At 67.0% G+C, this 12,721-nt stretch overlaps 1 protein-coding gene across 3 annotated transcripts; it reads right to left on the bottom strand.

The window, feature by feature from the left end:
• Window positions 1-2,097: 2,097 nt before the first annotated feature.
• On the bottom strand, window positions 2,098-12,578 carry ADAM11 (ADAM metallopeptidase domain 11; the record flags this gene model as incomplete). Of its 3 annotated transcripts, XM_079327689.1 has the most annotated exons (27): window positions 12,336-12,578; window positions 10,851-11,056; window positions 9,459-9,535; window positions 9,058-9,124; window positions 8,594-8,679; window positions 8,452-8,518; window positions 8,266-8,314; window positions 8,105-8,172; window positions 7,713-7,787; window positions 7,551-7,622; window positions 6,858-7,024; window positions 6,700-6,784; window positions 6,307-6,397; window positions 6,145-6,196; window positions 5,888-5,987; window positions 5,537-5,608; window positions 5,359-5,451; window positions 5,172-5,252; window positions 5,040-5,090; window positions 4,409-4,472; window positions 4,237-4,336; window positions 4,010-4,129; window positions 3,762-3,930; window positions 3,573-3,687; window positions 3,038-3,128; window positions 2,569-2,586; window positions 2,098-2,267 (listed from the first exon to the last, which is right to left on the bottom strand). In XM_079327689.1, the coding sequence occupies exons 1-27, from the start codon at window positions 12,391-12,393 to the stop codon at window positions 2,252-2,254; spliced, it is 2,310 nt and encodes a 769-aa protein (XP_079183815.1). In that variant the 5' UTR covers window positions 12,394-12,578. The 3 variants fall into 3 exon arrangements, with proteins under 3 accessions (XP_079183815.1, XP_079183814.1, XP_079183816.1); XM_079327688.1 differs by having other exon boundaries at window positions 2,100-2,586; XM_079327690.1 differs by lacking the exons at window positions 2,098-2,267; window positions 2,569-2,586 and having other exon boundaries at window positions 3,034-3,128.
• Window positions 12,579-12,721: the final 143 nt, after the last annotated feature.

The raw sequence follows: 12,721 nt of genomic DNA, 5'->3' as shown, positions 1-12,721 counted from the left end.
CTGTGCCTCCTGCCTCAAACACGGAGGTGGTGAGGGACAGGCCGGGGTGCAATGCGGGACATGGGGATGATCAGTGGGATGAGCTGGAGGGCTCCAGGGACCGAAGCATCCCCACAGATGAAATCTGGGGATCCTCCCCCATTCCTGGCGCCGTCCCCCCCCTCCCCACCCGAGTGAGAAGCGGAGCCCCATCGTTTTCCAAATCTTTATTGTAAATAAATTCTGCGACATTGCAGGAGGCGGCCGAGGCCGGAGCCAGGGCCGGGCCCGGAGCGGCGGCTCCGGCGGCTCCGGCGGCGGCTCCCAGCACGTGCAAAGCGGGAGCGCGGGGCCGGGGGGCGCGGGGGGCCCGCGGGGGTCCCGCCCGGGCCGGCGGTAGCGGAGCAGGCGGTGCGGGGTGGCTGCGGTGAGCGGGGGGGGACGGGGACCCCGCCCCGCTGTGCCCGGGCCGGGCCGGGCGGACCCTGCGAGCGGCGGGGGCGGGGGGCACTTTGTTCTCTTGGCTCTGGAAGCACCGGCTGTGCCCCCCGCCCCCCCGCCGCGGGACTCCCGCCCTGACAGCGTTAAAATCATTAAGAAAAATCCCAGTATTTATATATATATATATATGTATATATATATATTAGTTAATGTCCCCAAACCCGGTGACAAGGGTGACTTCTTGCTGGAACCAGGGTGTCCCCTGCCGCGGGGAGCACCCCAGGGCTGGGGCTGTGGCAGCTGTGGGGACACTGTGGTGACAGTGAGAGAGAGGGGGGTTGACCCCAGACCCCTGATGGGGTGGGGGATCCAGACCCCCGATGCCCACGGTGCTCCCAGGTCCCCAGCCCAGTGCTGACATGTCACACAAGAAGCCACCACCGAAACCCAGCCAGGGGATGCCCATCCACCTGCTGTCACCTCCCACCCTGTCCCCTGGGGTGCCACCACAGCCACGGCACCCGTGGGTGCCCAGTGGGGCTGTCATACCAGGCTGGGTGCCACCACCCGCTTTGGCCACGGCTGGGCTTGGGGACACCCTTGGTCACTCTCTGTCCCCATGACAATGGGGTCTGGTGGTGAGCAGGGACACTGGGCAAGGAGGGGACACAGAGGGGACACCCCACACCGCCGTGGACAATGGGTATCACCCCCCATGGTCCCTGTGCTGAGTGTCCCAGGAGTGTCCCCACACATACACACACTGGGTCACCACATGTCACCAGGGATGTCCCCCCTCCATGCTGAGTGTCACCAGTGGTTGAAGGGACCAGTGTGGCCCCCAGTGCTCCATGGTGCTGTAATTTGGGTGGCTCTATAGAGCCACCCCATGCAGGGTGACATTTGTCAGTGATGCCTCCCCCCAGGCTGCCATGGGGGTGGGGGACACCCAGTCTGGAGGAACAGGTTCCACAAGCCTGGCCTGGGGCTGGAGCCACAAGTGCCACCCAACAAGCAGCCCTAGGTGTCCCCAGCCCAGGGCTCACCCTGGTCCCCCAGGAGGGCCCTTCTGTCCCCCCAACCCCAGTGTCACCAGTTCAGGGTTCACCTGCCTGAGCTGGGGAAGTGGGGGAAGTTTTGTGGGAGAGCTGTTACCGTGGGTGCCTGTCCCACCACTGGGGACTTCGGGGTCCCATGGCTTGGGGGTGCAGCCATGACATGGGGGATCAGGGAATTTGAAGGGACAAACCCCACACGGGGCTGCTGAGCTTTGGGGGGGCAGGGAGGCACATCTGGGGTGCAGAACTTAGCCCCCGTGGGACCCAGCCCAGGCATTGGGGCAGGGGGGAACACGACTCCAGGCCCTGAACTGGGAAAGGGCACTGGCCTGGTACTGGGAATTACTGGCCTGGTACTGGGAATTACTGGCCTTGTCCTGGGGACACTGGCCTTGTTCTGGGGTACACGGGCCTGCCTCTTGGGGTCCCAGGCCCCTGGCTGGAAGATGCTGCTGGAGGGCAGAGGGGCAGTGGGGCCGGGCTCCCCCTGGCCCCGCAGGTACATTCATTCATCCATCCATCCATCCATCCATCCATCCATCCATCCATCCATCCATCCATCCATCCATCCATCCATCCATCCATCCAGTGCCGAGCGCTGCCAGCCCGGGGGGGGCCGGGGGTCCCCGTACATTCGTGGCCGTGCGGGGGGGCCGGGCAGCGCTCCCGGGTGCCCCACCCCCCATTCTCCTCCTCGGCGGGACCCTCGGCAGCGCCGCCCCATTTAATTGCTGTTAATGAGGTGCTGGGGGGGTGGGGCAGAGCGGCCCCGCTCAGGCCCCCCCGGACCTGCAACACAGAAGTGGGGTGCGTTTAGTGGGGGGTTGTGACAGGGGGGTGACACATGGGGGGACACTGAGCTGAAATGAGCCAGCACCGGGGGGGGGGCTGCTGCCAGGCCCCCCCAGCCGCTGCTCCCCTTCAGCCCTGGGGGCACAGAGATGGAGACAGCACGGCCGGACACACAGCACACGGACAGACGGGCCCGGGGGCTCCCACGCCGTCAGGCTGCCGGACGGTGACGGTGACAGGGACGGTGACGAGACGATGGGGGGGACACGGTTACACTCCCTGCTGCGCCGGGTCGTACCTTCCTCGGCGGATGTTCCTTGGGGGGGTGGCAGGGGGAGAGGAGAGGAGCATTAGTGCCACCCCCGTGTCCCTGCTGTCCCCACTGGTGCGTCCCCCCCACCCCAGTGTCCCTGGGCCTACAGGCAGCAGCAGTGTCCCAGTGCCAGGCAGGAGCACACACGGAGGGGCCACCGACACAGCCCCCGCCCCAGCACCCCATGCTCGGGGACAGGCACGGCCACGGCGCCCGGGTGACAGTGACACCCCAACGCCACATGCAGGCAGGGCAGGCAGGACCAGGGGTCAGGCAGGGGCTGGGACAAGGGGCCAGGCAGGGTCAGGGGACCAGGCAGGGCCAAGGGGACCAGAGGCCACGTGGCAGGGGATGCCCAGCAGGGCACGGCCTGGCCCTGGTGCGGTGACGGTGTGCAGAGGGGACGTGGCCGGTGACAGCAGCAGAGGGGACGAGCCATGCGGTGGCTGCTTACTTAAATCCCCAGCCTGTCCCCCCTAGGACGATGGCAGCCACCAGCACGGCCCCCGCGATGGAGCCGATAATGATATTGGTGCCACTGGGACCTGTGACAGACGGGACAGGGAGGAGGGGACAGGGTCACACGTCAGTGGGAAGAGGACGTGGGGACATGGGGACATAGCCCCAGGGATGCCCCAGCGCCATGGGGACTCGGGAAGGGGACAAACCCAGTCACAGGGAACATGTCAGTGGGGAGGGGACAGAGGGACACCAGGACACAGCCCCAGGGCAGTGCCAGTGCTGTGGGGACCTGGGAGGGAGGCAAACCCAGCCATAGGGACACACCTCGGTGGGGACGGGATGCGGGGACGCGGGGACACGGGGACACAGCCTCAGGGATGACCCAGAGCTGTGGGGACCTGGGAGGAGAGGGGCAAACCCAGCCATGGGACACTCTGGAGCCCCGGAGTGGCAGGGACAGAGCGGGACAGCCCAGCCTGTGCGGCCTGGGGACAGCAGGGAGCCCGTGTCCCCGCGGGCACACGGACCCTTGTATCGCTCCGTCTCCCCCGTCGGCTTCGGCTCGGGGATGGGGTCGTAGACGCTGCAGTCCTTCCCCGTCCACTCCGCCCGGCAGATGCACTTCCCCTCGTTGCTGCAAACCTGTGAGAGGACAGCGTCACCCTCAGCTATTGTGACAGTCCCCGGTGTCCCCCTGTCCCCGCCGCGCCCCTCACCCCGTGGTCGAAGCAGATCTTCCCGTCCCAGCTGCCGGGACAGGAGCTGAAGTTAAAGGCGGTGGCTGGAAGGCATTTGCGGTCGAGACAGAGCATTCCGGGCCCGCAGGGCGTCCCGTCCTCCACGTAGCTCAGGTCCGAGCCATCCACCAGCTGCACGTGGCCGCCCCTGCGCCGGGACAGCCGCAGCGGTGGCACCGGGAGCCGCGGGCGCCGGAGCCGCGCCGGTGCCGCGGGGGCGCCGTTACCTGCAGTCCACGTAGCGGTTCTGGTGGTAGAAGGTGGTGGTGGCGATCTCCCCGCTGAGCTCCCCCAGGCGCGGAGACCCCGAGATGTTGGCGCACAGGAGGAAGCCGCACAGGACGTCCCTTCAAGGCAGCGGTGGTGTCACCAGGATGGCAGGTGGCACCGGGACACGGGACAGGGGTCATTCAGGTGGGCACGGAGAGGGGGACAGGGGACAGGGGTCACTCACTGCTTGTTGCACTGCAGCCAGCCCAGGCCCTCGCGCCCGCAGTTCCCCCGCTCCGTTCCCTCCACGTTCAGCTTCTCGTAGCAGAAGCGCTCGGCCGAGCCTGGCAGAGAGCGGATGTCACCTGCTTGTCACCCCCTGAGTCCCACCCCGCCCCGCCCAGGCCAGCACTCACTGCGGCCCCACAGCGCGTTGCACTGGCGGTCCCGAGTTTTGCAGCGCCCGCCGTAGCACCGTCCCTGCAGGGAGGGGAGAGAGGTCAGGGGTCCTGGAGGAGGGTCAGGGGTCCTGGAGGAGGGTCAGGGGCTGGGGAGAGGTCAGGAGTCCTGGAGGAGGGTCAGGGGTCCTGGAGGAGGGTCAGGGACTCGGAAGGGGTGATGAGGCTCAGAGGGGCTCACACGCGTGCTCAGGGAGGTGCTGCAGGGCCAATGAACCCCACACACCTCCCCCAACCCGTGCCTGGTCCCAGAACCACTGCCTCAGTTCATGATCAGATCCCAGGGATCAGAAGCCACATGTGTGCACAGCCACGGGGCAGCAGTGGGGGATCAGGGCCTCCTGCCCACCCTAAAATCCACACCCACGTGTGGGTACGTGTCTGAGCTGAGGCTGTGATTGCTGACAAAAACATCACAGATTGGTTTGGGCTGGGAGGGACCCTAAAGCCCATCCCCTTCCACCAGACCAGGCTGCTCCATCCCCACCCAGCGGGGACTTGGACATTCCCAAATGCACTTCCAACATGCACAAGCCCCGATTCTGGAGCCTGTGGGATGTGCCCAGCCCCAGGCTGTCCCACCACTCACCTGCTCGTTCTCACAGAAGTATCCATCCAGTTTGTGGAGGTTGGGGGGACACTGTGGGGACAGGGAAAAGAGGTTGGGTGATGCCACAAGGCCCCACAACATGTCCCACCGTGTCCCCCCAGCCCCACTCACCTGGCTGGAATCCCCGGTGCAGGTCTCAGGGATGTCACACTCGTTCACAGCCTCCCGGCAGGACACACCACGTGGCTCGTACTGCCCGGGGCACAAACCCAGTTCATCAGGAATGGGGCAGGACCACATCGGATCCACATCTGGACCCTGCCCCCCCTGAGCCCCCTGCACGCTCCCAGCCCCGTACCTTGCAGCCCTTGCAGCAGAGCCCATCGCTGCACATGGCGTCGTGGGTCAGGGTGCATTTCTTGCAGCAGTTTCCTCCACTCCTCGCACACTCCTGCCAGGACAGCATTCGGAATCACGGCCATCAGCCCCCCGGCACCCCCCCAGAACGGGGGGAACAGCCCCCCGACCCTGCTCACCGCCAGCGAGCCGCAGTCGCACTCCTCGCCTGCCTCCACGAAGCCATTGCCGCACTCGGGAGGGTCCAGGAGCTGCCGGGACCGAGGGGGGACATCACACACACACACACACACACACACACACACACACACACACACCAGAGCTGCTGCTGTGAGCCCCCCGACAAGGGCATCCCATCCCCGGGGAATGGCAGCACCCCCAAAATGATGCTGGGCACAGGCTCCAGCCCCGCTGGAAGTTCAGCACCAGCACTTTTTGACCGTGGCTGGGGACACCACGAGTCCCAAAGGGATCCCGGAATCCACATCCAGAGCCTCGCCCCCCACTGTGACCCCCAGAGGGGCCGGTACCTTCAGGGGTTTGTTGAAGAGGCAGCTGCCGCCGCCGTCCTGCAGAAACTGGTTGTACTCATCAATGCTGCAGCGGGAGAATTTCCGTGGGAGGTAGTACCTGTGGCAGGGGGTCACTGTCACACCGTCACACCCTGCCCTCGCCCGGAGGCACTGCCAGACACCCGAACCCCGCCTGCACCCTCGGCGATGCCCCCGCAGCGGTGACACGAGGTGTGGCAGGGGATGTGGCAGTGCCACCCCCAGCGGGCACCCACCCTGTGTCCTCCATGATACAGCCCAGCCACACGTCCGGACAGCGGCAGTCCCCTGGGGGGAGAGCAGAGCAGAGCAGAGGGCTGGCGGTGCTGGCTGTCCCTCTGTCAGCCCGGTGGCACCGCGGCGTGTCCCCGTGCTCCCCCCGGCCCCGAGGCGCGTACCTGCGGCCGTGCGGTGCTTGTTCCACATCATGCCCACGTTCTGCCCCAGTGTCTGTGCCAGTGTCACTGCCATGGCCGCCACGTTGCCGTACTGCGCGGGAGAGACGCGGTGTCACCGCAGTGACCCCGGCCCTGTCCTGGCTCTGTCCCCGACCTGTCCCCAACCCTGTCCCCGGCTCTGTCCCTGTCCCCAGCCCTGTCCCAGCCATGTTCCCAGCCATGTCCCCAGCCCTGTCCCCGTCCCCAGCCCTGTCCCCAGCTCTGTCCCCAGCCCTGTCCCGTCCCTGTCCCAGCCCTGTCCCCAGCCCTGTCCCGGCCCTGTCCCCAGCCCTGTCCCTGTCCCCGTCCCCAGTCCTGTCCCCAGCCCTGTCCCCAGCCCTGTCCTCCACTCGCCTCGTTGACGCCGCCGGCGCGGCCAGGGGAGCAGATGCCCCCGACAAAGGCGGTGCCGCTGCGGCTGCTCTGGAAGGTCCGACCCCTGCGAGGGAGAGGATGATGGGGACGGGGAACCTGGTCCCGGCCCCGGGGGGACATGTGGCCGCAGCGCTCACGAGAAGAGGTGCACGGTGTCACTGTGCTCCGCCAGCCCCTCGCGCCGGTACTTCACAAACTCGTTCAGGGTCTCCAGGGAGTCTTGCCCCATCCGGATCCGGTCCTCGGCCGCCCATGTCTCCATGGCCACCAGCACGATGCGGGTGTTGAGCTGCTCCTTGTAGATCTGTGGGGACGAAGGGGTGGTGTTGGGGACACAAACCCTCCCAGGGACAAACCCACCAGGTACTGGGGATAAAGCCCAGTGGACAACTTCAGGGGCTGAGCACACATCAGACACCTGGGACAATTCCTCAGGGACAAAGCTCCGGTGAGACAAACCCACCAGGTGGCAGAGAAAAAAAACAAGAGTGGGACAAACTCCCTGGGACCAAACTCACAATGGACCAACCCAGCAGGTGCTGAGTACCAAACCCTCGGGAAAAACCACCAGGAACTAAGGACAAACTCCCTGGGAACAAATCCAGCTGCTGGGAACAGTCCTCTCAAGGATAACACCCCCAGGGACAAACCCACCAGGATGGGGGATAAACCCTCCTTCCAGGAATAAGAGAACAATTCCACTGGGCATAAATCCCTTGGGAATGAAGGGGAATGAAGTCCCCAAGGGACAAACCCATCAGATGCCAGGGATTAACCCTCCCAGGGACAACTGCCCCCAGGGACAAATTCCTTCCAGGGACCCCCCTCACCATGTCAGCCAGGTTGACCACGGACTTGGCGAAGTTGCTGGTGAGAACTACGGACTGGCGGAGCTGCAGGAACTGGGGGCACACCAGGAGCCAGGTGGGACTGGGGGGGAGGCAGCCCGACCCCTCATGGCCCCCGCCAGCCCCAGGAACCACCCCGCTCACCAGCTGATGGTCATTCACCACGGCCAGCTCGATGTACTTGGTCTCGCTGTGCACCGTGTGCTGGGCTCGGCGGACCTGCGGGGAACCCGCGGCTGAGCCGGCACCGGCACCCGCGTGGGGCTCCCGAGCCCTCCCGGGGACACAGGGAGCGGGGACAGCCACTGGGTGCTCTTGAGATGCAGCCCCACCAGTTTTCCAGTGGGTCCCCTGGCAGGAACAGCACTCTGCAAACACGGCCCTAGCACCCATAGCTGAGCCTGGCTGCACCCGCAGCCAACCGACAGCAATCAACCAGGGTCAAGCACACTTGTCCCCTGCCCATGTCCTGTGTCTCCTGCCCTGTGTACCCCATTGTCCCCACTAACCCTGTGTACCCCGTTGTCCCCACTAACCTGCCGCCTCCGCCGCAGCTTTGGAGTTCCACCCGGGACACGCTGGCTCAGCGCAGGGAAGAGGCAGCCTGGAGGGAAGGGACAGAGGTGATGGGACACCAGGACACGGGGCCACTGAGGCCACCACCACAAACCGCCAGGAACAGCTTTGAGAGGCTCACCCAGTCGGGGGCAGCTGGGGACGCGCTGCACGATGTGTGGTCGAAGGCCCTGGCACGGGGAGAGGTGTGTCACGGCCGTGCGTGGCAGGGGAGGACTGCCACCTCCCCGTGTCCCCACCGCTGTCCCCCAGCCACAGCCAGACCCGTAAAGCCGCCTCGGGGTGCTCAGGCAGTGGCACCGCTCACCTGCCCGTGCTCGGCGCCCGCCTGGGGCTCGATCAGGTACGTGGCTCGGCCGTCCGAGAAGACTCCGCTGCAAACAGAGGTGGCCGTGTCGGGGCGCAGAGGGGTGCAGCCCCCCGACCCCTGTGGGCAGTGGGGTACTCACCGCAGGCCCTGGCAGCTGGAGAGAGCGGCGAAGGAGCGGGGCTGCCCCCGGATCCGGCCCTGGTAGTAGCAGTGCTCCCCCGCGCCCTGCGGAGCGGGACGGGCTGAGCCCCGGGTCCCGCCCGGCCCCGCAGCCCCAGGGCCGCAGCAGCCTCGGGGCTCTGGGGTCTTGCCGGGCACCCTCAGGGTGTGCGCGGTGCCCACAGCACGCGGGGATCCCCCGCTCCAGGAGCATCCCGAGCACCATGGCAGCACCCCCAGGCAGGGGCTGGGCACCCAGGGGCAGAGGGTGGGGGATGCTGAGCTGTTGGGGGCCATTCCTGGGCTTTTGTGAGGTTTATGAACTGGCCACAACAACCCTGCACTGGCACAGCGTGGCATGGCACGGTTTGACACAGCATGGCGTGGTTTGGCACAATGTGGTTTGGCACAGCGTGGTTTGGCACAGCCTGGCACTCATCTTACCGTGCTGTGGCTGCTGTTGCTGCCAGCGCCGACGTGCCGCTCAATGTAGTGCGAGGCGAGGAGGTGACTGCCGGGAGCAGGTGGGGGGTGAGAGGCCGTGGGGTGGAGAGGAAGAGGAGAAAGAGGAGGAAGAGGGAGACAACAGAAGCGATCCATGTACGGGGCACCTCCCCGGTGTGGGAGACCACCCACCATCCATATACAAGGAATCACCCCAGCATGGGACCCCCTCCAGTTCGGCATCCCATGGGTCCCTCTCCCCTCTGCTCCACACCCCCGGCTCAGCCCCAAACGCTGGGACGGCTCTGCACAACTCCCCCACCCCCAGCACCCCCAGCTCCTCCCGGGGGGCACCAGCAGCCCCTTGTTCGCTCCCCTGCAGGGACCCCCGGGGCACTCACTGGTTCAGCCGGAGATCGAGGGTGAAGGCTGAGCCGAAGGCACGCACCATGAAGCTCACCTGTGCCAGGTGCAGCCCCTGCAGGACAGCCAGAGCCGTCAGCCCCCCCCAAAAAATCATACCTAAAATAATAATTAAAACCCCAACCCAAATATGCAGCCTGTGAAGATGTACTTCTTTTTTTTTTTTTTTTTTTTTTTTTTTTTTTTTTTTTTTTTTAACGGAAAAATTCAGCATAAAGAAAAAACATTTTTTTTTTCTCTTAAACCCATCACCCCTGGAGCACTGGGATGGTACCTGCGCCCCATCGCCCCCTCGGCGGGTGCCGTGCTGGGTGGGGGTGCCCAGGGTCCCCCCGGCGCTCGGCCCAGCCCCGCCGAGCCGCCGCTCCTCCCGCCCTGCGGCGCCGCCGCTCCTGACCTAATTCCTAATTCCTGCCGCCGGCAGCGGGAGCCGAGCGCTGCGGCGCGGCCTCAGACCCCGCAAACTCGGCGCACGGCGGAGAAAGAGCCCGGCACCGGCTCAGGTCCCTCCGGTGCTTAACGGGGGAAAACACAGAAAAACCGACCCCATCCTGACACACCCTGCCCCCTTGCTGGAAGCCGGCGCAGCTCGGGATGGGGACACAGGGATGAGGAGCTGTCTGTCATCACAGGGAGGGGATGTCCCGCGTCCCCACCGCATCCCTGGGGTCCGGCAGCACTGCCGGAGGGGCTCTGCCGCCGGTCCAGCCCCGAATTCCCCCGATCCCGCTGGTCCCTCCCGCCGTCACACCGGAGTTTAACACCTCCCTGGCCCCCCGCCAGCGCGGCGCTTCCCGGCGTCCGGCAGTTTCACTCGACGCCGGGTGTAAATCACCTCTGCGGCGAGAGCAGCTCCTCATCTCGCCTTCACCCGGCGCGGACGGGGATCGATGGGCGCCGGCCCCCGCGGCGGCAGCACCGCAACTCCCCCGAGCCGGATGGGGCGGGATGCTGCTCCCCGAAACGCCGGGACAGCCCGCGATGGGGTGAAGGTCACCCCATGGGGCCGGGGGTGCTCTGGGAACGGCACTGGGGGGGACATGGGGGCCTGAATCCGTCCTTGCCGGATCCACGAGTCTATTCCCGTGGGAGCCCCGCTCGCCACCTGCCCGCTCCCGTTTCATTTCTCCCAACACCCGCGCGCCACTGGTCCCCAGATTTAATGGGATTTTTCGGCACAAGTCAGTGTCCCTCCGGGGAGGATGGCAGCGGGACGGTCCCTGCGGGGACGAGGGCTCCAGTTCGGGTTGGGGCACCCGCGCACACGCTGGGGTGTGGCTGGGCCAGCGACGGCGGCTGCCTGGGCACCTGGACCCGCCACCTGCCAGGGAGCCCGCAAGGGAGCGGGTTGGGGGTTGTCGTTCACTTACGGGTCCTCCACCTCCTCCTCCTCCTCCTCCTCCTTCTCCTCCGGGGTCATGCCTGACCCTGGTGTCCAACTGATGCTTTGGGACTTCTCCGCCCGAGCTCTGCCCCACCAGCCTGCTGGGGTGGGTGATTTGGGACACCACCCGCCCTTCCTGCCATGCGGCCCGCGGGAGCCTCCGCGGCAGAGCTCCGGCCTGCGCGGCAGCACCTGCCGGACAGGGAACAAGGAACAGGGGACAGGGTCGTGGCCACCCTGGGAGGGCTGGGGACACGGGGGCCTGGCAGGAGAAGGGATAGAGACAAAGGGGCCTGGGGACAAGGGGACGCGGAGGGCTGGGGATGAGGAGGGACAGGGAGATGAGAACACGCAGGGGTGGGAACACAAGGGGACAGAGTTGATGAACGCGCTCAGGGGGTGGCCCAAGTGTGGCACTGCATCCAGAAGAGGACACTCGTGTCCTGGATGGGATGTCCAGGAACATGGAGCGTGAGTACAGGGATTGTCCCAGGATGTACAGCTGGGGAACACCCAGGCACGCTGGTGGGGGACACGGAGGGAACACCCAGCAAGCACGGGCTGGGACGGGTGCCCAGGGGATGGGGGTGACCAGTAGGGGAACATATCTGGATGGGGAAGCTCAGGAGGTCTCAGACACAGTGGCATGTCCTGAAGGGGACACAGAGGGGACATGGGTGGCTGATAAAGTGATGCATCCCAGAGGGGGGCATGCAGGGGAGAGTGGGCTCAGAAATGCCATCACACCTGGAGGATAGGTTGGGAGGGAGCAGTATATCCTGGGGGGAACATGCAGGGAAAACGGGGGGGCTGGAATGGGGACACATCTCAGAGGGGACACCCAGGGGACAGAGAGGGCCGGGATGGGGACACCACCGAATGGGAGATGGAAGATCGGTATGGGGACACCTCCCTAGAGGGGACAACGAGGGGACAGCAGGGCTGGTGCAGGGACACCTTTGGAGGTGACAGCCAGGGGACACGGGGAGCGGCCGCTATGGGGACACAACCCAAGGGGACGTGCAGGGCTGCTATGAGGACATCTATGGGACATGCAGGGAACGGGGAAGCCGAGATGGGGACACATCCTGAAGGGGGCATGGGGGGCTGCTCTGCGGCCACCTCCGGAGAGGAAACACGGCGGGGGCCGCTGCGGGGACAGCGCGGTGGAGGGCGCGGGGCCGGAGCAGGTGCGGGGCCGGGGCCGGGTGGGGACGCGGGGCTGCGGGGCCGGGGCTGCGGGGCCGGGGCCGGGCAGGTGCGGGGGGATCGCGGGCCCGGCCCCTCCCGGGGCTCTGCGGGGCGGCGCTGCGGAAAAATGTGTCGATGCAGCGAAAAAGCCGCAGCGGCGGCGGCGGGGCCGGGAGCGGAGCGGGGCGATGCGGGGCCGGGAGCGCGGCGGGCGCGATGCGGGGCCGGGAGCGGGGCCGGTACCGGGGCGATGCCGGAGCGGGAGCGGGTCCGGACCTACCTGCCCGCGGGGCGAGCGAGAGCAGCGCGGCCAGCAGCCACCCCCGCAGCGGGCTCATGGCTCCCTCATGCTCCGCCAGCGGCCGCGCCGGGCCCGCCGCGCCGGGGACCGTCACCGTCCCGTCCGGCCCCCCCGCCCCGGGCCGGGCCGGCAGCGCCGCCCCCGCCCCGCCCGCGCGCGGCCCCGGGCCCGCCGGACCGGACCGGCACCGGCACCGGCAGCGCCGGCAGCGGCACCGGCAGCGCCGCCCCGGGCCCGCCCCGCCCCGCCCGGCCCCGCCGCCCCCGGTACCGGCCCCTTCCACCCTCCCCGCCCCGGCTGCCGCAGCGCCGCTGGCACCCGCGGCACTGCAGCAGCGGAGCCCCGCTGGCATCACCCCCCGGCCG

Source organism: Erithacus rubecula (genome assembly GCF_903797595.1).
Source record: "Erithacus rubecula genome assembly, chromosome: 27".
Taxonomy (NCBI): Eukaryota; Metazoa; Chordata; class Aves; order Passeriformes; family Muscicapidae; genus Erithacus; species Erithacus rubecula.
Note: the sequence above shows the minus strand (reverse complement) of the source record. Positions and strands in the feature narration are given on the sequence as shown.